The sequence below is a fragment of the Rhipicephalus sanguineus genome, chromosome 1, assembly GCF_013339695.2.
Source record: "Rhipicephalus sanguineus isolate Rsan-2018 chromosome 1, BIME_Rsan_1.4, whole genome shotgun sequence".
NCBI classification, from domain to species: domain Eukaryota; kingdom Metazoa; phylum Arthropoda; class Arachnida; order Ixodida; family Ixodidae; genus Rhipicephalus; species Rhipicephalus sanguineus.
The window spans coordinates 250,843,357-250,868,909 of NC_051176.1; the positions used below are offsets into that span (position 1 = coordinate 250,843,357).

General features: G+C 48.0%; 1 protein-coding gene across 1 annotated transcript; it reads right to left on the bottom strand.

The window, feature by feature from the left end:
- Window positions 1-1,417: 1,417 nt before the first annotated feature.
- Window positions 1,418-10,180, bottom strand: LOC119377535 (tubulin polymerization-promoting protein homolog). Its single transcript, XM_037646965.2, has 4 exons — window positions 9,668-10,180; window positions 7,121-7,338; window positions 5,398-5,530; window positions 1,418-2,958 (listed from the first exon to the last, which is right to left on the bottom strand). The coding sequence occupies exons 1-4, from the start codon at window positions 10,013-10,015 to the stop codon at window positions 2,776-2,778; spliced, it is 882 nt and encodes a 293-aa protein (XP_037502893.1). The 5' UTR covers window positions 10,016-10,180; the 3' UTR covers window positions 1,418-2,775.
- Between the last annotated feature and the right edge of the window lie 15,373 nt (window positions 10,181-25,553).

Genomic DNA, 25,553 nt, shown 5'->3' on the forward strand with positions numbered 1-25,553 from the left:
TGGTACCATGCTCCGTGCGCTCTCTCGAAACACTGAGGACGACAACGTCATCCTGGTTAACCTAAACAGACAGTCTACGGGTAACGCACACGGGGATAGCACCCACTCGATTGCGTGTCGCCTGCATTCACGGAGTGAGACGTCACTGTGACTTCTTTGTTTCTGGGCCAGGTTCTTCATTAATCATTTCTTCCGTCCATATAGTTCCCATTGTGTGTCTGTTTAGTCATTTGATGGCTATTTTCGCATGTTTAAATTTTTCTCTGCAAGCTTCGCGAATACTGTTCAGTTGTGTCATCACTGATTTTCTTATGCCGCCATCTACGAGTGCGCCGTATTATTTTTTTTTTATGCTCACGTACATTTCGTTCAATTAAGCTTTCCTTATCGTAATATCATATGCTCAAGTTCACTTCAATGCCAATCCATGCGCCGTTTTTCTTTAATGCTATCGGGTAGGTTATCTACTGGTCTTGTTATCATTAGAAATATTAACATATTTCTTCAGGTATCACAGTCTGATACTATATTGTTGTTTGCTGGGCTAGCTGGTTCATTGCAACTCATGTAACAATGCGAAAAAGTGGAAAGGATGACGACCGAGACAGAGTGTAAAGAGCGTTCCTTACACTCTGTCTCGGTCGTCATCTTTTCCACTTTTTCGCGCTGTCACATGAGATAGTATATGATTCGGGAATCCCATGTTATTTTTTCTTCGCAGTTATAGGTCCTCCATCGACCATTACTAGATTCGCACTTCACTAAGGTCAAGCTGCATCGTCCCGTTATCGGCCATGCCTTTTATGTGGGCGTTTCACATCACTTAACAAATAACCATATAATTACCGCATTGTCCCTGAGCTTTTTAATACCTAAGTGCCAACAGTTGCGAGCAAAATCTCCGGTTTCTTGCCTGCAGTCATTTCATGTCCACAATCAGTAATCGCAGAACAGTCCACATGTTCGGAATGTAAAAAGTTATAATATGCATGTGCACCTCCTCGCCAACGCCAGCACGAACAGGAAACTTCATCCTGCTTTCCATCCACTTACTGACGCAGCAGAAAATTTCGAAAATGCAGTAGATTGGTCCCCGTGCAGGCTGACGAAGCTGCCGTTGATCTCTGGCGTGTAACGACGATCAGTAACGTGCGTCACAACGGACGTCACAGCCTCTTTGAGTGTGCAGCGCTCCCCTGCAAATCACCCGGGCCGTTACGCATCCATCCAAGCGCATATCACATAGTTGTACACGCGCAACGGCCAGTACATCCGTTGTGCATTATGCAGTGTCGCCCTCCGTTTGGCTCATTCGACAAAGTAGGGCAAGTAATTTTCCTTGAACGCGGCCAGTTCTTATCAGACGAGAAACACTGGGAGACCACAGTGACATACTTCGTCGACCCAGACACGTTGATGCACGATACGCTTCACTTTTTATTGAACACTACAGCGACAACAATGAAAAGTACACAGCTTGAATAAACACAGAACAGGGGTGTAAGTCAGCTGTAAGAACTTCGTATAAAAATCTTGTGTGGCGCCACCATGTAAGCCATAATTTGATGTACAGAAAATGACACTACCCCGTCTTACAGCCTCCTACCAAGAGAAGCGTTGACACGGTATATACCTGTATATAGCTGTGAACAAATGAGTGAGGCTGATTTCAAACGCTACGTTCCCACTTTCTGAACTTGAAGCTAGGCAGTTACATAAGGAAGCACATTAACTATAGGCCCTATAAACAACTGCATCCAAGTTTATTTCTTTCTTTTTTTGGCCGATGGCATTTGGGAGACTTCTTAGTTTGGCAACACGAGACGTTTGCTGTTTAGGAAGCATATAAATGGCTGATGCTTTTTTTTTTCCGTGCGCAGAGTAAACAAGAGATCAGACCAGTGCAATATTGCAGAAAGATGATGGTGAGACGATTCAAGTGTGCTTCCTTCGTTTAAATCGCCAAGCTTATAGTCTCTGCTTCCCATTCCACGGTCCCAATTTATATCCTTACCAACTTCCATGGACTGAATGTTTGCCGTTCGAGAAAGTGAAACCGCAGCTTGCAAACATTGGCAGGCTTCCGTGAGCAGGATAAACGGCTGCAACACAGCAAGTACATGCGGGGCAGTGACTCCCATTCAAACCTCGAGGAAGGAAACATTCATGCGGATGAGCGCACTCTTGGTGCCAAAGTTTGCCCGTTTTCTGCTTCATACAGTATAGCTGCGTATAGCACTCTTGGAGGTTATACTTTTCTTTTTGCGGGTTAGTTTCCGATAATAACAAGCTTCGTAGGAGATAGGATGGCTAACGCGTGAATATGGTACATTACGGTTGTGACCTTTCCTGCAGCGTTCTCTGTTCCACTCTTCTAATTCTCGCCGTGCCAGGCGCACTTTGCAACGTCATTCGAACCACTTTTAAGAAACTGTGCCTTTCGATCACCTTTACGGGGAAGGCGCTCGTTTCTAAAGATATAAGCCGATGCGTGCCGTGAGCGGCTATATGCGAATCCCTGCACCAAGCGGCTGCTGAGGCCTAATAAGCGTGAATCACAGTTTCCAAAACGAAAAAAAAAAAAGTTTAAAAGGAGGCATCGTGTGCCGCAAGCAGGGCGCGCGTGATGCAATGTCGCCTCCTGCAGGCTCGTCCGTGGACAGCAGCAGCGGGACTCCACGACGTGCTGCTCGTTCGCTGCACTGGGCGCCACGTGGGTGGTGCCTGTCCGCGCTTCCGGACGGGTCGGTGTGCCCGCGAGCGCGGCGAGCGCCTTCAGTGGGTCTTGTTGTAGTTGCCCTCGTCCTTGTAGCCGCTCACGTAGCCGGAGTCCGCGGGAACGTCCTGGCGGCCCTCCTTGCCCCGACCCTTGCCGGTCTCGTCGAAGCGCTGCTTGTGGGTGCCCGTGTACTTGGTGTGGTCCGTTAGCCGAGCCACAGCTCCGCCCGTGGCCACCGGCTGCGGTGAAAGAACACCAGCGCGAAGGTCGTCTACGGGTTAGACTTCGAGACAGAAAATCGTATAGTAATGCGCCTCATCACGTGTCTACGCATTTATACAGCGCTAATGCGTAGACACGCGTTTCGCTTTACGTCTTTACTGCATAGCGTGAACCTGAACACGTGTTAATGACGTCTTAGTCGAAATCAAGAAGGATAAGAAATGGGCATGGGCGGGACATGTAGTGAAAAGCCAAGATAACCTCTGGTCATTAAGAGCAACCGACCGGATACCAAGAGAAGGCAGGCGTGCCAGGGGGAGGCAGAAAGGTAGGTGGGAAGATAAGATTAAGAAGTTTGCGGGGATAATGTGGCCGCAGCAAGCACGCAGCTAGCACGGAGGCCTTTGCCCTACAGTGGGTGTAGTCAGGATGATGATGATGATGATGTGAGCATGATGCAGCGAAGTTATTGAACAGCAATTCTTTAATTAGTGATGGAGCAATCGCCCGAACGTCACAAGCCTCGATGCGGTTCACACCCGTATTTGATCGGGATTCACTGCTTTAAGATAATTCTCAGTAATAGCCCGTTGCGAACGCACAGCCCATTTGCCACTTGATAGCTTCCGACCGCAGCAACTTAAAGGTAGGAATGCATTTGTGCCGTAACGATTAAGTGTAAGTTTTGTGTGATAACACGTGACGACAGCAAACACAGCTTCGCTTATTCACAGTATAGATATACTCTGCACGCTATCAAGACGCAGGTATATCGGTGAAAAACGCTAGTTTACTCACGCTACATGCTCACATTGTTCAGGAGCCGACAAACTTCTGATACGGGCTGTAGAAAGCAGGCATCGACTCTTTGAAAAAGTCAGACCACCTTAATTACGCTGGAGAGGTATTGTCATGGGAAAGCTCTAACTCCCATCTGTATATAAGCAGAACTTTTCATGACACCGCTATATTGAACAAGAACTACATTCCATGTTCATCCGTATATATCCCACAGAAAATCTGGTGAAATTTTAGCGCATTCAGTATCAAATCTAATTCGATTTTTCTTTCTTAAATTTGAACAGTACAACAGTTCAACAACACTAACGTGGGAGCCAGAAATCCGCGTATATGCTTTGGTTCTCGCATGTGCGTCTGGGATACCGGCGATCAGTCCGAGAGTGTCTCTGCAGGCGTTCCCTCGAATCGAGAGTGAATCGATATTTGTGGGTAGAATCCACGTACGAAGAACTTGCTGGCAGGGCGCACCCCAGCTGGCGTGTGCGCAGTTTATGATCACACGGTACAGCGGCCGCCGTGCCACTATATATAGCGACGTCACAAATGACATGCCAAAAGCGCGGTCATTATTGGAGGGGATTATATAGTCAGATATTTCATATTGAAATTTCGGGTTGAAATCTGCTTTGAGAGCTCAGTTATGTTCTCTTATGTGTAATGATATTGATCTCTCTAGTCTCATACCAGTGTTCCACGGTTTTCTCCACACTCATTGGCTCTTTTTGCAGCTTGCGTAAAGGATACAGATCAGATCAGGCCCGATCGCGATCAAAAGTGACTGTGTTTCAACGGCATTAGTTACAATGAAAAGCTAGACAGTTGAACGACCATATATATAGCATGGTCCTTTTATTACAAATACATACTGAAACTCGGACGACACGGCTGCATCCTGGTTTCATTACGTGTGTAATGAGAGGCAACTGCAAGAGTGTTTACGTATGTTTCAGACATCTTATGTGTGTATATATAAGGAAGACATACTTGTACACATGTGACGAGGGACTATCACGTTACTTAGCAAAACGCTGGACTCATTGCCGTGGTATATGATTTTTCTTTTTTATTGCATAGGTGTATGCTGCACGGCTAGTTAGGGGATCAGAGCACTCGGAAGCAGCTTGCTTTCCTCTCGTCCTTCCGGTTGTTCGTAGAAAAAAAAAAAAACAGATCTAGGAGTGGAACGTGCATAAATTTCATTAGTGAAACATTGTTCGCTTTTTATATATTCAAGTTGTGGTGCCCATTAGGATCAGCTTTCTGCTGCTACTTATTGCTTGGAGGGTGTGAAGTACATTCGAAGAACGTTCATCCTGCACCTTGACGTACTTTCCATCGACATAGATTCTGTGATAGATGTGAACCCCCCCCCCCCCCCACACACACACACGTGGCCTATGAGAGATGTCGTGCGGCACTCTAGAACAAGCTTTATCAGCTAGGCGTGTTCTTGTGCTCATTATTATATGTGCACGAGCTCTTTCTCATTCGATTTACGCCACTTGGAATAAAGCCGCATTGGCAAATATTTACAAATTTTCTTAGAACAGTTCTTTCAGTAGCACTTTGCTTCTCAGTACCACAGTTGAGCCAATAAACTCCAGTTTGGAGTCGAGACTTGGGCCTTGTTGGTGCACAGCGTCATATATTCTTACCGTGGTGCGTGTCGTGGCAGGCGGGCCGCACGTGCTCAGCTTGTCCTTGATCTCCTCCACCTCGACCTTCTTGTTTTTCGCTATCACCTCCAGGAACTGCTGGTACTCTTTCAGGTTCAGCGCCTTCTTCGTCCTGTCACAGGGAGCAGAGGAAAGAGCGCGTGAGCACACGTGCACAGACCAACAAGGGCGGAAGTATCTACCGTCGAGAATCCGTACTTTTTTTCAGCTGCCCTGTATTTAACCAAAGCGGCGTTTCGCGGCACCAGGCGGTGGGCCCAGAGGACAGATGTCTCCTGGTATTCCGCGTTCTTTTGTTTTTAAAGACGATAGTCTTTCTTGGGGAACTTAAACGCAGAAATTTTGGTCTGTCTGTCTGTCTGTCTGTCTGTCTGTCTGTCTGTCTGTCTGTCTGTCTGTCTGTCCGTCTGTCCGTCTGTCCGTCCGTCTGTCTGTCTGTCTGTCTGTCTGTCTGTCTGTCTGTCTGTCTGTCTGTCTGTCTGTCTGTCTGTCTGTCTGTCTGTCTGTCTGTCTGTCTGTCTGTCCGTCCGTCCGTCCGTCCGTCCGTCCGTCCGTCCGTCCGTCCGTCCGTCCGTCCGTCCGTCCGTCTGTCTGTCTGTCTGTCTGTCTGTCACCTGATTTAGCGACCCGGCCAAAGTTGAACCACTTGCTTACCGCCCAACCATCTTGAACTGGTACGGCTGTTCATACTTGTGAACGTTGTCGATCAAAAAGTAAATATTACGCATATCTGAGGCGCAACATCACTAGGTAAGTATTAGGTGGTGTGTTCCTTTAATAGAAAATACATAGATACATAATTCTAAAGACCTTAGTTTCTTAAGCTGCGCTGAAAGTGCCATATGCGCGCCGACGAACGCCCTCTGCCACGGAGGAAGGAAACCCTCTGCACAAGCTCATTTTTCCCGACGTATTGCCAGATGGCGTCCATATCTCACGCAGCGCCTCCTCTATCGTCTTTATACAGCATTTGCAGCGGAGCACGCAGATACGCGGCCAATTTTTTCTTTTCTTCTTTTTTTTTGCTGAGTTACTTTATCACATTGACGTTTAGAAATATTCTTGTGTATAGTGGCACAGTTCGACTTGTGAAAATGTAGGCACCTAAAGCGAGCAGGAAGTAGCGTAGTATAACCGACTCGCGTGGCATGCAGAGGTCACAAGCGCTGCTGGACAGATCTTGCGCCCTCTGTGGGTCTCCTAAAGGGACCGACAGCCGATCGCCAACACGCAGTGGCACAATAGTGTGACCACAAGATGTCATGCCATGCAATAATGGAGGCTGGAATGATGTCGTTTAAAAGAATATCATTGAATTAGCAGACATAGTCACGCAGCCTATAGCATCACTCGGCGTTAAACGGTCATAATCAAATGTACCACATAGCCTCGCATATATGCATCTACCGTTTATATTACCAGCTCGAAGCACCGAGCACCTCATGTAGTTAGACGAACTGGTTGTTTTAGTTTTCCCAGAAACGCCCGCGGAAGATTTCAAAAGCTCGCCAAAAGCTCGCCATAGGTACCAGATGGCAGCGTAAGCAGTAAGCTGAACTTCACTAAGTGAAACATTCCAGCTACACTGCAAGGTTTCTGCTAAGACACAATGATATCGGGGAGCCCCGACACGTAAAGAGAAAAAAGAAAAGATGCCGCAGCGTGTCGATGCTTGAAGTATACCACGGGAATGGTCACTCACTTTGCGACCTGCTTGAAGTAGATGCCGGTGTCGGTGGTGGTGATCTTCTTGCCGTCGATGACCTTGGCCTGCTTGAACCACTTGTCGCTGTTTGAGAGCGTGATGGCGTCGCCCGTGCTCTTGCTGTCGCCGAACTTCGCGAACGCCTTGAACTGGCCGTCGAACGACGTCGGCGGCACCGGCGAGCCCGGCGCGGGAGATTCCGGCGGCGTCGCCATCTGCGAAAGCCACGAGGTGAGCCGTAGAACAAACGCCGCAGCGCAGCACACCGGCCGCCTCACACACACGTGTGCGGGCGCCTATAGGCGTGGCTCCGGAACACCGTCTCCGCTTCACTGGTTTGTCAAAAGACAGAACGCGACAGAACAAACTCGCTCAAAAGAGAGAGGGAGAGGAAGCAGACCGCGCCAGTCTATCTGTTCTAGGCCGCTGCACGTTCGAGCATTTGTGTACGTGATTCCAAGTTTTTTTTTTTTTTTCATTTCATTCATTTTCCCGTTCATAAACTAACCTGCCGTTATCGAGCGCACGTTTATCTTGTTAGCACATTCGAGAAAGAGAATTGTAGCTGCAAAGAGCGCACAACCGCAAAACAAAACCGTAAACCCAAAACCACGATATGATTATGAGGGACGCCGTAGTGGAGGGCTCCGGAAATTTCGACCAACTGGGATTCTTTAACGTGCACCTAAATCTAAGTACGCGGGCATCAAACATTTTCGCCTCCATCAAAAATGCAGCCGCCGCGGCCGGGATTCGATCCCGCGACCTTCGGGTCAGCAGTCGAGCGCGATAATCACTAGACCACCGTGGCGGGGCGTAAAACAAAACCGAAAAATTCGGAAAGTATGCCACAGGTAGGTGGTCATAGACAGAAATACTTTGCAGGGGTGCCGTGCCTTGCTAATACAGCTGAAAAAGAAGACAACTGCGGAGCAATTATTATTAAACTTATCAAATACATTTCTAAGCCGTAACGTTAAACCGGCAGAAAAGTTGAGCTAGTTGGCAGGGATTCGTCGGGGAAGAAAGGCGTACAAACACGGATGCGGTTGTCGGGTTCCCTTGCGTCCGTGTTTGCACGTCCTACTTTCTTCTACGATAAGAGGTAACAATTTTCGAGGGGCGTTCGGGCATCGGGACGTCCTCTAGCTACACCTACAGGTTAATACATGTAGTCGCCCTGGTGTTCCTCGATATTACGCCTGACCTCATACAAAAGCCTACATAGCTGTATGAGGTCATGTCTTGCTGAACTGCCCATTATTCCTGGCTTTCTGAACCTTTAGTATCTCCCCCTCCCATGCTTTTCTTTCTTATCTTTGCAATTTCCTGGTTCTACTCGCGCAGAGGTAAGTTAATGGCATCGTCGACCAGTATGTAGTATGTCAGGACGCGTTTTGCGAGCCCTACAAAGTCAGCTATACTAAGCTTCATACCAGGAAGAGTGAGTCAACTTCAGTGCGTATGTTCGAGTATATAACTACCGCTATTGATGATTAACAACTTCCGAAACACATCTTGAGTGCTGTATAACGCTACCACATTGTAGCAAGTGCAGAGTGCTGTGGAAGGCATATTTGACAATGCCATAAGAAATTGATAACGGCAGCTACATGGGTGCGGAGGGTGAAGGGCGGAATGCGCGAGAAGTCAGCTTCTCCCTTCCTCATTCACCCCGCAGAGTCTGTTTGGCGCTTGCTTTTCTGAAGCTTTGGGTTCTTCAGCGGCGAAGCCACTTTTACGTACACTTCGAATTGATTTAGGCACGCAGAGTATACAGCGTCGGTATTCGCAGGCAGACATGCGTATGCGTTTTCACTCGGGCAGCAAGTAAAGTGTTGTGAATCTCCCCATTTATATTCGCAGTATTCGTGAATAACGCATGGATGAAAATTTCGAAGTGATACTGTACTCAATATATATATATATATATATATATATATATATATATATATATATATATATATATATATATATATATATATATATATATATATATATATATGCTATCGCATAGTACATGCAGATGAGAATGTTTAGTTGCAAAGTACGAAAGAAAATGCACGATGGAGGAGCAGGTGCAAGCATGGTCAGTGTGCACCTTACTACAGCCATTTATCGAGCGTTTTCTTTGAATTCTGGTGAACAAAAATGAACGTGTATCTGACAGTACACTCTGGCTTTGCTCTCACCGAGCGAGTGGATAGCAAAATATGTGTCGCCTGAAATCGGATTCGCTGCTTCGTGCTCAGAAGATTCATTGGGTAGCGGCGATGTAACGCTATGTTAATCGCGGATTGGTGGCTTCTCAGCTTGTAAGCTTCGATGCAGAGATTACGAAAATACAGCGCGCTGTATACCGGACGCACAAGCTTTCCGCCGCATGGTGCCGCACCGCCCTTATATCGGAATGCCACACTCCCGTCGGGGCTCATTCCTATCGTGACTATTCCCTGTGCGTTGCTCTTGGCTGAGCGACAGTGGCGCATACCTTGCTGCTCAAGCAGAGGGCCTTTGACACGCGAGTTCCTCGCGCATACTCACGGACATGCGCATTTCGTAGAACTCCTCCCTCATCACCCTCCGAACTTCGTCCACAATGCGTTCTTGGAGGATGTGGAACTGCTCCTGGAGCACGCCCAGCGGCCAGTGTATCTCGTCAACGGCGACGGTTGACCTGCACGGCCGCTCGTCGCCCGCGTCCGAGCAGTTTTCCTCGACGTCGGAGTCCGAGGCGACGACGACGCCGCCGTTGTCCACCTCCCGGCGCCTCGGCGCGTCCTCTTCGACGGACGACGGCGCCACGTCGAAGTCCTCAACCATGAGCACTTGCATGCGCCTCGAATCTCGCCTGGGCACAGGCGCCGCGTCGGTCTTGCGCACCTTGCTCATCGCTGTTAGCGCGCGTCGGCGACCGCCGATGTGCCGCTTTCTCTCTGGCCGCTTCCGGCGGCGATGCGACCCAGGTGCGCACTGGCCGCGTCGAAGACTCGTAACGCGCGTGCGAGACTCCCCGCGGGCCTCTTTTGTCTCCACGCACGAGCGTTGTCCGACAGCGGCGGCGGATGCTCGCCCGGCGTCTCGGAGAGTGAACAGCACGTGGCGCGCCGGTGGGAGGGCCACCCAGCCACTGAGCCCGTGTCGTTCGTATCGGCGTTCTATGAAGACGCCGCGTGGCCGTGCGATGTATGCAAAAGCGTTTTTCACACTCGAAGATTCTAAACAAGCCTCCCTCCCACCTCCTTCCTTCTCACCGGCGCACGCCTTTCGCCGAGTCGTGTCTCAGGGCGCGCGCGGCGTCGTCTCTGCTCTTTCGGAAGAGGCGGATTCAAGGAGAGAGGCGAGCGCGGTTGGTTGCACCGGTTAGCCGGGCAAATTTCGATTGGCGGACGAGGCCAGGGCCGACTCAATTACGCCTCTATCACGTTCGTCTCGTCGTCTCAGTTCCAGACAAATGTGCTATCACGCCCAACAGCCGAGCACGACTTGCGTGACGCGGAGTATGAAATCAGTGAGGCGGGTGAAAAGTTCTACATAGTTTAGCTACTGTTAGCGAGATTTAGGGGCGTCCCAAGCCGACAATTCCTGCGTTGTCTCTAGCTTCGGCAGATACTTTTATACGAGTTGCAGACGCGGTATATCTTAGCTGAAGCTAGATGCGTCTGGAGATTGTGAACGGCTGCATGCCTGCAGTCTATAGAGAGCCACAATCGCTACGCCGAAGTGGGCATGCCTAATTTTAACTTCACATTTCAAAACTGTTAGTCCAAAGCCGCACAGCGACCATCGTGTGTTCTTTCTTTCTTTTTTTTCTGCTGTTGGTGTAGATTACAAGCATCTCACAAAGAATAAAACCAACCAACAAGCGAACGCCGCGTTCTTTGGCTTCTCCTCTACGCATGCTTACAGTGTAACGGAGCACGCTTTTGCGAACTGGGCCCACGATAAAACAAACGTGACGGAACAAGTCGCATAAGTTGAAATTTGTCGCCATATCAATGAAGTTAGCGGCACCGTTTGGACGCTGGACTTGTGCGCACGGAAAATAATGACATCGGTCTAGCTGCCTCGGTCTAAGGTCAAAGGTAAAAAGAGGTTGCGTTTGTAGACAGATAAAGGAGTCCTCAGCAGCGTCCTTGCATGGTTCTTTATTGCAACTGCACGCCCGCTTACAAGCCGCTTTGTTTCAAGGGGGTTCCGATGACTTACGATTCGTGATGGGTCATGTTACCTCGTCGTGCTTCGATCCATCGTAGATAGATCATCGCGATACGAGCACCATTCTCACGTTATATGACTCCCTCGATTGTGATTAATCGTTCGAAAAACGGCGTGCGTTAGCGAGCCTGTCAGCTATTTCCATCGGCTCTCCTTTTTTATTTATATTTTTTCTTTTGCCTCCGCGCATCCCTCTTTCCAGTATAGTTTGTTCGCGTTCGTTTTCTAATAACTACGCGACGACCATGCAGACGGAAACGCTCTAGACACTTCCGTCATACATATGTGCCGTGGAGTGAACAAAATGGAGGGAAGCCAAAAAGAAAGCAAGAGCCACCTGGTGGGTCTCGCCCTACGATTCGTGAATCACGACGACGGGCTCCGAGGCCGCGGCTAGACGTCACGAGTCGCGACGCTCTTCAGGCGTCGCTCGGATCACGACTGTCTGTGTACACGCAACGGGGAACCGGTCGCCGCCTGTGCACGCCTGTGTTTACCATACTGCCGGCGCATACGGCGTCATAGGCTCAGCGCCATTTCTTGAGAACAGAGCAGCTTGATGACAGTAACTTGGCGCCGACGTTACACGAAGAAAAGGCGAAACGAACCGGCTCTGTTCGTGCACGCGTAATATGAGCCAGTGCACGGTTAAAATTGGCAAGGTTCGCGTGGCGTCAGATCTGAGGTCGTAATGCCCCGCTGGAGCGTACATTCGGTGTATGTGCATGTGTCCATCGATTCACTAATCAAATTGAGTGATGAGTTCTTTCTTTAGTGACCTGCACAGGAATGCGCACAGGGAGGGTAAGGAGAGGGCGGGGAAAGGGGGGGGGGAGTTTGCTCCATACCTTTGCTAAGTCGGTTCTGTCGCATCATTGTTTAAAGTGCAGGGCTTTGTCCATTAAGGTTTTTGGCGATGACGGCGGCCGAGGACCCCTGATGTTGCACTCTAATAATTGTTTACTTCCCACTTTTATTGCCAGAAAGCCGGGGACCAATGGCAGGTCTTTGTGAGAAGAACGTCATCACTTGATTTTCATTTTTGCATCCATTGCGCAGCTTGTTTTCATTTGGACTCGAACATAGATTGGGGGGACGCGATAGTGCGTTTGAAGTGAACGACTGCTTTCGAACCTTGTTCTATGTTGAACCTTGGCCCATCTTTGTATTGCATACAGATTTGCGTTGCGTACTCTCCCTGATGTCGACGTACGCATATTCCACACCGAAGCACCTAGTCGAGATAGCAAACACACTTCAGCCTTGTACCGACCTTTCGTTTGGAATGTTTTCCACGTAGTACGTGCGCGCGTGTGATCTTCCGTCCTCTTCCGCATCTCCCTCAGCCGCGGCTGCTGCCAGCCGCTGCGTGATTGTGGACAGTATTTATAAGACATTTCACGAATGAACGCCCCATTATGCAGAGCCGGCTTCGTGAGCTCACACAAGGACGCGCCTTCCTCTGCTGCGCTATCGGACCAATTTGAACGACACGCACGATCACCGCGAGATTTCGCTTGCCTATAAGAAGTTCCTGCTCTTCTCTCGAAGACCGTTCTTGCCGACTAATACACACGCTCCTGTTCGGGATATATATATATATATATATATATATATATATATATATATATATATATATATATATATCTATATATATATATATATATATATATATATATATATATATATATATATATATATATATATATATATTGGTGCTCAAGTGAAGCGGACGAAGGCCGCGGTCTGGCAGAAATTTGTCGATTTGAAGCGACCGCCCCGGAGAAGGTGTTGGTTCCGGGTTCGAACCCAGGGCCCAAACCATGGGCGTCGGCAGGGAGAGGAGGAATAATACAAAAGGGAGAAGGCGGGGAGGTTAACCGGACGTCAGTCGGTTTGGCTACGCTACGCTGGGGGAAAGGGAAAGGGGAGTGGAAAGATGAGAGAGAGGGAGGGGGTGCGAAAGGAGCACTTTCTGTTCCCCCCTCCTTTTCCCACCGCCATGCAACACGGGTTTGCATCTCCCAAAATAAAATCCTGCCGACGCCCATGGCCCGGACAAATTTTTTTTCGACCAAGAGGCTTTTCTTTCTGAGAAATCAGTATGGATTTCCTTGTAGCTTTTTACTACACAAACGGTTGAACAGAGACGTTTCCATCATTTAGCAATGATTAACAACGTTCCCTACCCCTTTCGTCGCACTGCATGCGATGCGATCAAAAAGACATATGCAGTGTGACTCTTCGAACAGTATGCGCAAATAAGGACGTTGCAGTTCTCTTTATTTTCATTTTCAAACATTCGGGTCGAGTCGCCGAAAATGGCAGATACTGAAGTTAGGCAGAACCTGCAACATTAAGTGTCGCCTGTTCAGGCAGCTGGTCGCGAGTTTCAGTGGCGCGGAGGACCTCACAAATAGCCTCACGTTGACCATTCGCGGCGTATGCATGTTGTACGTGAATCGCGCCAGCTATACATGTAACGCGCCGTACACAATACAGAACATGGAAACCGTTTAGGACCCTCTCATAATAGCGCAGTTAGAGGGGTTGATCCTCATTCTTTCTTATTAATGGCTTGCGCAAAATCCTTCCCCTCCGTCTTTCCTCATCCTATTTCGCGACCTTCTTGGCAACTTTCACCAGCACCCCTAAATATATCTCAACCCTGGTCGTCTTTGTATACTTTCTTCATTACTATACCGTCAACGCAACGCGAAGAAGCTCTTTCTTTTCTTCTGACCGCATTTAAGGCTGTATGACTGAGCCTGAGAACTTCTCAATGAATGTGCAAGCATACCTCGCTAGAGCATGCCCAATAATAGCCGGTCGGATCCACTTCGAGACTGACCAAGAGCGAACGCGAACAGCCATGGTTTTCTCTTATCGCGCTACGATCACTTCGTACTTGGGGCCACGTTTTTTTACGGGTACTACATTTCCCCTGATGTGAGTAAACGCGTTAGATCACTTTCCTAGCTCGCTCACTGTCGCCCCAATAGAAACAAGAAGTTACGCGTGATACAGTGCGCATCTCTACTAACTGTAAGATATTTCACAGTTAGACTGCGTGCACTGCGCACCATATGCTCTTCCAGTTTTATTTTTTTGTACTTTAAACAAAATAAAGTCATATGACACGATGCAAGTCTTCAAGACACGGTGCTGTTATGTCTAAAGTTTTTTTTTTTGTCCTTTTTATTATCTACTGTTCAACACAGGGAGGAGGGTGAAGAAGCTGCAGCATATAAAGATAACTTGCATATTTGAACTTTATAATAGCCCACAGTTCAAAACCTTAGTTTACGCTTTAAAAAAAAAAAAGAAAATGGAAGAGGGGGGGGGGGGGGGATTATGGGGAACACCTGTCTGCTGCATTCAATGCTTGGTTTAGAAGAGTAGAAGTTTGGGCCAATTGGTGATGCATATTTGGTAAAAAAAAACGCAATAAACGGGTCAAAAAAAGGTGAGACAGACTGTCTGTCTCAGTCTTTTTTTTTTTGTCCCGTTTATTGCGCTTTATTTTACCAAGAATGCCTGATTTCTCGCCCTGTTCCATGTGCTGAACGGTAGTCAATAAAAAGAAAAAAAAAGCATAACTGCACCTTGCATTGAAGACTTGGCTCCTGCTATGTGGTTTTATTTTGTTGAAAGTGCAAAAAAAAAAATGGAAGAGCATATGATGCGCAGTGCACGCAGTCAAGCGGTGAAATATTTTCCAGTTAGCACTGAATTGCGAATAACTTCTTGTTTCTACCCGGGTACTGACACTTCCCAAAGTCGCTTTGCTCCCGACTGAGCGTTGCTGTGCGCTCACTGTACGCTGAAAAATCGCAGCGCGTACGTCTCGCTGCATCATAGTCGCGGGAAGATGCGCTGTGCCGACGAGTGCGGCTTTCGTGTAGTTTCCTTCCTTTCTTCCCAGGCTCCGCAAGAACTGGTCGCTTACTTCCCGGCCAAGTCGCCGCCAGTTCCCTGTTAAGACAATCTCTTCCCGCAATTTTTTTTTCTTTTTCCATCGGTCTACACACTTCAGTCACGATGTGGGGCTCGCGAGCGGTCGTATTGCGGTCAAGCGGCGTGCACGGTGCCCAGCGCGCGCCCGTAGCGGTCCCGCTTGGAAGAGGACAAACTCGTTGGACACGGTTGCGCCACGAGACGGTCGGCGCACCGCGGGCCGCCACTCCTCTGTGGTCCGGACTTAATACAAATCACCTGTAAAGTAATGGAGACGCCAAATTACGTCCGTTCGAAACAAAAATAGCTACCGCGTCCGGGTCATTCGTGGCCTCTTTCGCCATCGTGGCCCCGTGTACACGCGCGCTGGACGATGCCCTACGCAGACGCCTCGTGTACGGAAAAGAAGAGCCGTACAAAAAACAGTCGAATAATGAACAGAAGAGAGTAACGTATTTCGCTACGCTGCGGCTCAAGAGGAATTTAAAAAAAAAAAGTTTACCAGGACGTACATAAACAATACGAGAGGGCAAAGGTCACACTCGGAGCAAAAGGAAGGCGCTTATGTGTGAGTCGAGCCGTATATACATATACACTGGGACTATCGTCTGCCCTATCCGCAACACGAAAAAAATCCATTGCGCCGCGAGACGCTCAAAAAGAACGCACCACCTTTCACCTGCCGTCCGATACTGCACGAGTCTCAGCGCGGCCGGTATCACTGGCGAGGCTTTAGGAGTTGCCGTATGGAAAGGCCATAGGCGAAAGATGTGGGCGTGAGCGTTTTTGCGATATTGCCTCAATAAAAAATGTGGCACGCACCGCGTGCATTTGTTTCTGAATTCGCTATATCAGCTATAATCTTGTTTTCGGAATTGTATGCCACGGCAGGATAGTATGCGTACTTTAACCGATGTCGGTGACGATATTTCAGGGCTCAAACGCCTTGGGCCGGAAACAGTATTAGGCACCAATGAATGAATTCTATGCGTCTAGAGCTTTTATTCTTGCATTTATCACGTTCAGGAAAATCGCAAAAAAAAAACACTACAAAACCAAGCTAGAAAAAAAAAAGAATACTTTCGTTGAATGAAGCATCTCGCGTTCATAAATCCGCCGTTTTTCATAATCATGATGCGCAGTTCGTGCTATGGCGCTGTTTGTGGCGCAGTATATTGTCACATGGTTGTGACGGTGAAGAAGGCTGCAGAAAGAATGGGAAACACGCAGCTCTTTATTTGGGCGAACTTGTGCCCGGAAAATGAAATGTCGATGTTGTACAAGCAATTCACGCTGTACACATAGCGGCGACAACAGTCGGCGGCCGTCGAGAAATTTGATCATCGGTGGAACGCGTCGTCTTACATCAGTCGTCGGACTTTCCAGCGTTATCGCTGGTGTTCGCGTAAGCTCTCGAATAAACTTGACCATTCGCGCGTCCTGCGAGCAATCCTTAACAGAATGATCTCAAACAATCGTGAAGCCCCCCAAACATTGCGGCGCGGTCTGCGCCGAGCGTTGCTACCAGTTTTTGTAATTAAAACCCGAGTACCCCAAAATAAAGCAATAAACGCGCGTGGCAGTGTTACTATAGGGCTTAACCCATGGCCACCTTTTCGAGCGCCGCATCACGAAATTCGAGTCGTACTGTGAATTCTCAAGTCGTGAAGCTTGTGCGGCGCCCTCTACAAGCCCGTGTAAAGCCGAGGGCGCTTCGTCACGACTGCGGTGATTGCAGCGTGAGCCAGATGAGCATTCGTGTATGAATCGCCGCTGGAACGAATAGGAACGCTGCGGCGTCCGTTGAAGTGTGTGTGTGTGTGTGTGTGTGTGTGTGTGTGTGTGTGTGTGTGTGTGTGTGTGTGTGTGTGTGTGTGTGTGTGTGTGTGTGTGTGTGCGCGCACGTGAAAGAGAAAGGAGGGAGGGTGTGGATGTTGCAGTCGCATTCTCCAGGCGGAGTGTTTGGTCTCGCCGAGGGAGGCGCGCCCGACCCCGTGTGTCACCGCCGCGTGCGTAAACACAACGAACGCGGCTGGTGGGATGAGCGACGTTGTATTAGCTGAGCGCTGCCGATGCGCGGGCCACGGACGGCTGCGCCCTCGACGGTGTGCCCTTGTCACCCGTTCATCGCCGTGTCCGGCGACCCAGATCCAAGGCGCGCCGGATATAGTGTCCCGCGGCGTGCGAAAGACACGCCGAAGGGCACGCGGCCCATCACCACACGCATCCCGAACTCGGTGACATCGGTTGTCGCTCTCGTTGGTGTACACGGCGGAAGCTGTTGTACTACATACACGGGTGTGCGGGAGGTCGTGAATCGATAATGAGCGTGAGTGGATATTCCAGTTGATCGTGTATAAGGTTCCGAACATGGAAGCGAGGAGTAAGCCTCATCGCCTCGTGTTCATGTTTACTGTGCCCAACGATCTGGCAACCTGTTGCAAACGCCGATCGCATTACATGTTTAGTCATGAAACCCTGTTCAATTGCTAAAGGCTTTATTAATTTGTAATCCCGATTTTCTGTTTATTAAATGTGTTTTGATTTCCCACTCCTGCTTGGGCCTGTTGTGGCCTGAAGTATTGTGAAGTAAATAAATTAATGAATAAATAAATAAATAAATAAATAAATAAATATGCAGTCGCACTGGTTTGTGACAAAAATAAAAAAACAACTCAGGAACAGCTTCGAATACAGCAAGAATATAATTTGTGCAATTCCTCTGATTTGCCGAAAAACAAATTTAGGACAAGCAGGTTGAGTGACATGTTGAGCGACAAGTTGAGCAAACATTCAAACTCGTTAAAAGAAACAATAAACGATACTTTGGCCTTGCGCTGCATTTTACGTGCTTACGTTTGTCTTTCTGGTCAAGCCTGTACACTGGGGAAATGCCGCGAGCACGCAAAACTTGGGAGACGGGTGCCATCAGAAAGGGAGCTCCGGCTTGCACCAGCACACCTATTTCACTCCGCATGTCTAGAAAATTATCTTGACAATCAAATGTTTCGCACTTTCGCGCATCTCGTCACCCGACGTCTCCCTGCTACCACTCTGCTTTTTACTTTTATTGTATACTGTTGTCTCTAATTCCTGTTAGTTTTTTCTGTGCCATTTGTATTCAAGTAGTATGAAATCCGTCCACTTGAAAATTTTTGCTTCGTTTTACTCTGGCCGGCCTTTTCGATGTTTGTTCATTATTCACACGACGTTGCTAACGTTAATATATTTCTTTCCCCGTACGTGTGTAAGCGTTTTGAATAAATGGCGCAGCAGTCAGATTCTCCAGACCTATTGTTGGCAGCTGCTTTTCTCAGAATAAGCCTCATCAGCAGTTATGCCGTAGGGAATGTTCCACATCATCTTTTTCACGGCGGGGTTGTTGAGCTTTTCGTTAGGTCGTGCGGAATCTGTCGTCATCACGAACGGCGCGCGCCCTCTTCGTCCTCTTCTTCATCGCCCCAGAACACGTGCGCATATATGTCCGGCGTGGGATGCAATAACTCTGATGGGCGAGAGAACGAGTACAGAGAGAGAAACAAAAAGTAAGATAGAAAGAAAGATAAGAAATTTTGGGCTAGGCGGGATTCGAACCCGCGTACCCACGATCCCAAGGCGAGCGTCGTAACCACTCAGCTATCCAGGCACGCTAGCAGAGAGAGAGAGAGATAACAATCGTTAATGAAATTCCCGGAGATGTTAGCCTGGTTTATCGCCTGGCTTGCTACTCCAGGTGTGGGGTGGTGTCTGTGATATATACAGTGATCACTAGTACACAGAAATAATACGCACACTCACAAACACACACATATATACACAAAAGAGTCATTCATAAAGTTTCGTTAAGTCCAGTCCAGTGCACGTGGTCCTCAAAAACACCAATAGCTGCGGCACCTTCTCGGCCCGTGACAAGACAGTGCTTGCGCATCGCACGAGCACTGTCTTGTCACGGGCCGAGAAGGTGCTGCAGCATTAAGCTCAAGCCGCGTTGCAAATGCAGCGCTGCCTTTAGAATCTGTCGTTCTGCGTCGTAACGGGAACAGTCGCAGAGGACGTGTTTTAAATCTTCTTGAGTGTTACATGTGGTGCACGTAGGCGTGTCTGACGGCCTGATCTTGTGCTTGAAGTATTTCGTGTAGGCACCGTCGAGTCTCAGCCGGTGAATGCACGTTTCATCTTGCCTGGTTAGTCCTTGTGGCATATAAAAGCTACACGTCGGGTCTATTCTGTTCAGCGGTCCGTATAGTGGTTACTTGCATCGCACCATATTGTTCGCTGCAGATTCCATGCAAACGCAGATACCAAAATCGCTGCGTCTTTTCTTGATAAAGGGATATCGATTTCCTCAGATGCCGCGTCATGTGCGGCTCTGGCAGCGGAGTCAGCACGAACATTCCCTTCTATGTTTCAGTGAGCTCGTAGCCAGTGCAGTCGAACATCGTGGTGCAGTTCGTGAGCATTATTGCTCGAGCGCCTGATGTCCAGGACTAGTTGATCTTGCGTACGCGGTGATTTCAGGGACTGCAGTGCGGCTCGTGAGCCGGAGCATATCACCAAAGAATCACGTCTCTGATCTTTTATACAAGCGCTCTCCGCAGCACAGCCAGCTCAGTGGCAGCGGCGGAAGTACGGTGACTGAGAGTGAGAGCGATGGTAACATTCGCCACGAATCCACACACCTATAGCAGATGATCTGTCTGTGACAGACCCATCTGTATAAACGTGACGGCGGGTTCTATAGTTGGTGTTAATGTGTTCGAGAGCAAAGTATGTCAACGCTGGCCCAGGAGTGTTTCTCCTGCTCTTGAACCGCGGCACTGTCGTTACTATCGTCCAGGAAGAAAGCTGTCATGGAGGCCCCGTCAATATAGATGGCTTTTCATACGTCAAAGGAAGTAACGTCCGCACTTCGGAAGTGCTGACTGAAGCAAGTGGATGATCTTGTACCCTGGCCGCAAAACGCAGACACACTCGGCTTAATTAGCAGGGCAGCCGAAAGACGTTTGCTTTCTGTCAAGGTCCCTGTCGATGTGTTTTTTGGTAGACCTAGGCGCACCCTTAACACTTTGGCTTGTATGCTCGTGAGCACCTGAAGATTTGATTTGGTGAGGCCCTGTAGTGTAGGAAGGCTGTACCGCAGGAGACCTTCACATAAAGCTGTATACATACGAAGTAGCGCACTCACGGAGCAGCCTTCAGCTTTACTAGACATCATGCGGAAGATGTTCGCATATGATGTGAGCTTCTCATTGAGTGATCGAATGTGAGGTGACCACATCATTGATCTATCAAATGTAACTCCCAAGAATTTGTGACTGCACACGTATCGGACGTGAGAGCCCGCAACCTTTAACATGTAGTGCGACATATCCCGTTTGGTAAAGGCAACAGCGGCGCACTTGTCTGGTGACATGAATAGTCCACGCATCGGTAAGAAAGTCTCAATAGAGTTAATGGCCTCCTGCAGTTTTGCACGTAGTACACGGCGGTTGCGACCACTGCACCATATGCAGATGTCACCTGCATATAAGGACATCTTAACGGATGCAGGGACACACTTTACCAGGCCGATGAACGAAATATTAGTTGGGCTTAGTACACCACCCTGAGGAACCCCACGAGGCACTGTATGAAAAGCGGTTTCGCCATCTTTTGTTGACACGTACACCGACCGGTCAGTGAGATAGTCCAAAATCCAACTCTACATGCCGCCACTGACTCCTGCAGACTTCAGGGTCTGTAAGATCGGCTCATGTGTCACGTTATCAAATGCGCCCTTGATGTCGAGGAACACAGAAACAGTAATATCATGCGCATGTTTGTTAAGTCTGACGCAGTTAGCGAGACTGATGACGTCATCTATGCTGCTGAGGCCCCTTCTGAACTCCGACATCTGTGGAGGACAGGCGTTAGCGCTCACCAGAACCCAGTCTAGAAGCATCAGCACCATCTGCTCCATAGTCTTTCCCACACAGCTGAGAAGAGCTATTGGGCGATAGGAGTTCATATCTTTTGGGGATTTGCCAGGTTTGAGGACAGGGATGATTCGAGCCCGTTTCCAACAATAGGCTCGAGGCGGCCCCTCTTCCAGCTGGCATTCAAGACAGCAAGAAGGTGCATCTTCGCCTTGTCAACCAGATGTGACAGCTCAGCATAATTGATGGAGTCAGGTCCAGAAGATGATGTTTTGTTTACCAGATCGCCAAGCAGTTCTTGTAACGAGAACGGCTCGTCCGTCACACTAGTGTCTACTGTCAGAGTAGCAGGAACATTCTGCGCTAGTCGTTGTATGGTTGTGATCACTGTTGATGTAGTTATCTTGAAGCAAAACGCCTCCGACATGTCCAACTCGCTAACATTGCGGGACAATGCAATAGAGCTGAAAGGATGCAGTTGAGTCGGCGGGATCCTCAAGCTTCGCGCAATGCTCCATATTCTAGATAGAGGTTTTCTGGGATCAAGTTTGGAGCAGAAAGTGTGCCACTGTCGCCTGTCCAGCTTGTTTAGATGGCGTTGAATGCGTTTCTGCATTCGCCTGGCTTCGCGAATGTCGTCTATAGATAATGTTCTACGAGCACGCCTCCCAGATCTCCGGCGTATTGCTCGAAGTCTCTCGTACTCAATGTCAACTGTTTTGCAATTTCCAGGCGGCTTGGAATACTAAGTGCCGTATAGCGTCCACATATGGCTGCCGAAAGAGGTGTACGTTGGTACATGGTCGCTGCCGTGGCTTTCAATATCTGGGAAGCAGAGAAAATTGCATTTAAGACGGCTTCTCTTTCGAGTATACAGAGAGCGAGCGAGAATGAAAGAGATAGAAAGAAAGAGAAGGAGAGAAATAGCGAGAAAGAAAGGGCATAAAAACAGAAAAAGATAGAAAGACGGAGAAAGAAACAGGCACAGAAAAAGAGATAGAAAAAACAGAGCAAGACAGAAAGAGAAAGAGAGAGGAAGCGAGAAATGGAGAGAAAGAAAGAAAGGCAAGAAAGAGAAGTAAAGATAGAAAAAGCGAGAGAGAGAAAGAAAGAAACAGAAATAAACAGACAAAAAAGAGATAGAAGAAGCAGAGAGAAAGAAAGAGAAATAAGGAAGGCCACCAGCTCCCCATTTCCTTCAGGCTTGGCGCCACTAGTGCGAAGCTGCCTTCACTTTATTTATTTATTTATTTATTTATTTATTTATTTATTTATTTATTTATTACATAGCTTGCATCCACAACCGCATTTTATGGCCTATGCCCGCCGTGGTCTAGCTTAGCGGCAATGGCGTTTCGCGGCTATAATGACGCGGTTTCGACTCATGGCCATGGCAGCCGCATTTAGGTGGTGACAAAGTGTGCGCCCGCGTACTTAGAATTAAGTGCACGTTAAAAAACATCGGGTGGTCAAAATGTATCCGGAGTCCCCCACTGCGGCGTGCCTCATAATCATATCGTGGTCCTGGCCCGTAAAACTTCAGTTTTCTTGTTTCTTTTTTTTTTCTTTTTTTTACCTACGCTTCAACGCATGCAGTTGCACCTGTTTATCGAAACGATCAAAAATCCCATGTAATGTGTCATCGGCATTCGTTATCAGATAAAACTTGGGTCGCCGCCTGCACAAAAAGTGTTCACTGTCTTTTCGTTGCAGTGCTTTAGAAGTCACGTTGCAGCCATGGTGGCAAGGTCGAAAATGTGAAAAGTAGCGAAAAAAATCTCGAAAAGTTGTCAACCTTGGCCAGAGGCGTAGCCAAGAAAGGGGCCACATTACGAAGAAACGTTGCATCTGCTTCATTGTGTTACTGTAAGGACGTCTTCACAGTTAAAGCTACTTTCAGTAAATTTTAGAGCACACACGCACACACAAAAGCATTATGGAACGTGTATAAATCACTAAAGGAAACAGCGCTTTGATTAAAATATTATATTACTAGATATTTAAATATCTAGTAACCTCTTCAGTCCCAGTGACCCCAATTGGGACCATTGCTTCGAGCAAGCGTAGCTAATTCTGAAGCAAATAATATTTACCTTCAACTCGAATTTCTCGTGCGGAGAGCATTACTTTACTAAAGTTAATCGAGATGGCCCTCCATGTCAAGCATCTGTGACGCACGGCGGGTTTGAAAATGGCGTTTCCCAGGAAACGTCAACTTCTACGTACTCGCAATTTTTTCTGTGGTTTGTTTTTATCCGGTGTGTGTGACAGCAATACTGAAGGGTCTTCAGTGAAGTTATAACCAATTTTTATGCATAATCTGTGTTGTAAATTGCAGTTAACAGCTGAAGAACTTAGTGAAATAAATTTTAGACAATTAAATTTAATTCGTAAAATTAATTTAATTTCGCCAGTTTTTTTCATTGTTCATCCGAAATAAATTTTTTCCCGGTTTCTTCTACTCTCAAGAGCAAAATAACGATATTTGAAATAAATTGACCTGGAATTTCCTTCTTGGGACTGAAGAGGGTAATACAGTAAAACCTCGGTGATACGATCACGGCTCGTACGAATTTCGGGGTGATACGAATTTTTCTGTGGTCCCGGCCAAGGCCTATTAGCCTGCAATGTATTGGAGTACGGTTGTTGCGAACCGCTTTGCACCCCGCGACGTTTGATACGAACGTACGCTAGCGCACAGTTACGACCAGGTGCTGCCCACACTGTCGCGGGAGATGCGGCACTCACGCGCGGGCGCGGGCATGCGCGCTGCGCGATCATCAACGGTGCGTCGTTGCCTCCGAAACAATGCGCGCGAACCTTAGAGGCCTTCAGGCGCCTTCGCGTTTATATTACAAATTACGTTGACGTCACGCATTTTCTTCCCCGTCGCGTTGACGCGTGCTCGAGGCAGTAGCGTCTTTGTACTGTGTTAACACGTGCCTGCCACGTCGATGCAAGCCATGTCCCCGCAATCAGACGTTCTATGAAACAAGACTGAAACTTGAGCTGCGAGTCCGTCATGAAGTCCCATGAAAGGTGGACGAAGACCCCAAGAGACAAAGCGGACGGTCTTGGCAAAGGAGCTTGGCTTCTATCTATCGTGTACAAAGCGCTTCTTAGGTCACTTTCGCCGCAATACTCTGGTGTCATGCAGAAAAGCGTAGTAATATTAGGAAGGGGCTACTAGCGGTCACGGGGCACAACACATCTGGTCCATTAACATGGGCGTCCGGAGGGGGGTGCAAGGGGGGGCAGCTGCCCCTCCCTGCAATTTCGGATAATATTTTTCTATGCGGTAGCAATGGGCTACACAGCATGATTATATTGAAAATCAGTTCTGCGGAACCCCGCAAGGTGGCGGAAGGGTTGAGAAAGGGAAAATAGACAACCACCCATTTGTAGCGCGAAGCCACAAGGATTAGCACACTCAGGTCCCGGCCTTCTCTATTTCCAACCACTTTCGCACGTTGCACACTATTGATTAATCTTGCAGGTGATGTCACGGCAGTGAAAGCTGTCAGTGCTGGATCTCCCCCCCCCCCCCTCTTGCACCCCCCTGCAATAAGTTCTGCGGACGCCCTTGTCCATTAATTACACACGCGCGCATGCACCGTATATTTACGAGTACAAGTATGATCGTTGAAGTCTAAAAACTTTACTGGCAATCATTCAGATCTGTTCATGATGTCGCTGCGGCCCTGAGAAACACTAAATCAAAACGTATGCCAAGTTTCTTTTGTCGCGTACTAATTTTCCATGTTTTCTGGTGATACGAATTTCGGATGATACGAATATTTTTGGTAACCCCGCGAGATTCGTATCACCGAGGTTTTACTGTATAACAAAAATAAATATAATATAAGTAATATAAGTAATACAAATAAGTGGAATATAATGTAGGTAATATAAGATGTTAAATATCTCGTAGTGTAACCTATTTGTGTGTGGTAATTAACACACACGAAAAAATTATCACAGAATGTAGTTCAGGTTTAGATGAGTTCATTTGAGTAATCATTCCTGGAGGGATACAAATGATGAAGCTGGTATTAAGTTCCTCAGTCGCAGTCCGATCTTCATCCTTAGAATCGACACTGGGAGACCATTAGACCTTCTGTGTCTAAGGCCAGTTTTGGCGAAGGTTGTCACTGAGAAAACTCGCTTGGCCTCTTGAGTTTGATCTTGGCAGGACGAGCAGCGTTATTGCTTCGTCTGCAATTATGTGCCACGGGTTTCTGTCGGACGAATCTTCGTAGTTGTGTATCTTCGTCCAGAAATCTACGACCGGTTCACACGCGGTGATCCCTTCCGCTTGTAGACGCCGTAGGTCCAATTCC

What these genes read in the sequence shown, in the direction of transcription:
- LOC119377535 (XM_037646965.2), bottom strand. Translation starts at nt 10,015, where the DNA reads ATGAGCAAGGTGCGCAAGACCGACGCGGCGCCTGTGCCCAGGCGAGAT. An exon ending in TCTACGAAATGCGCATGTCC is followed by an intron (nt 7,339 to 9,667) that starts GTGAGTATGCGC and finishes TGGCTTTCGCAG; the next exon opens with ATGGCGACGCCGCCGGAATC. An exon ending in TACTTCAAGCAGGTCGCAAA is followed by an intron (nt 5,531 to 7,120) that starts GTGAGTGACCAT and finishes TCCCTGTGACAG; the next exon opens with GACGAAGAAGGCGCTGAACC.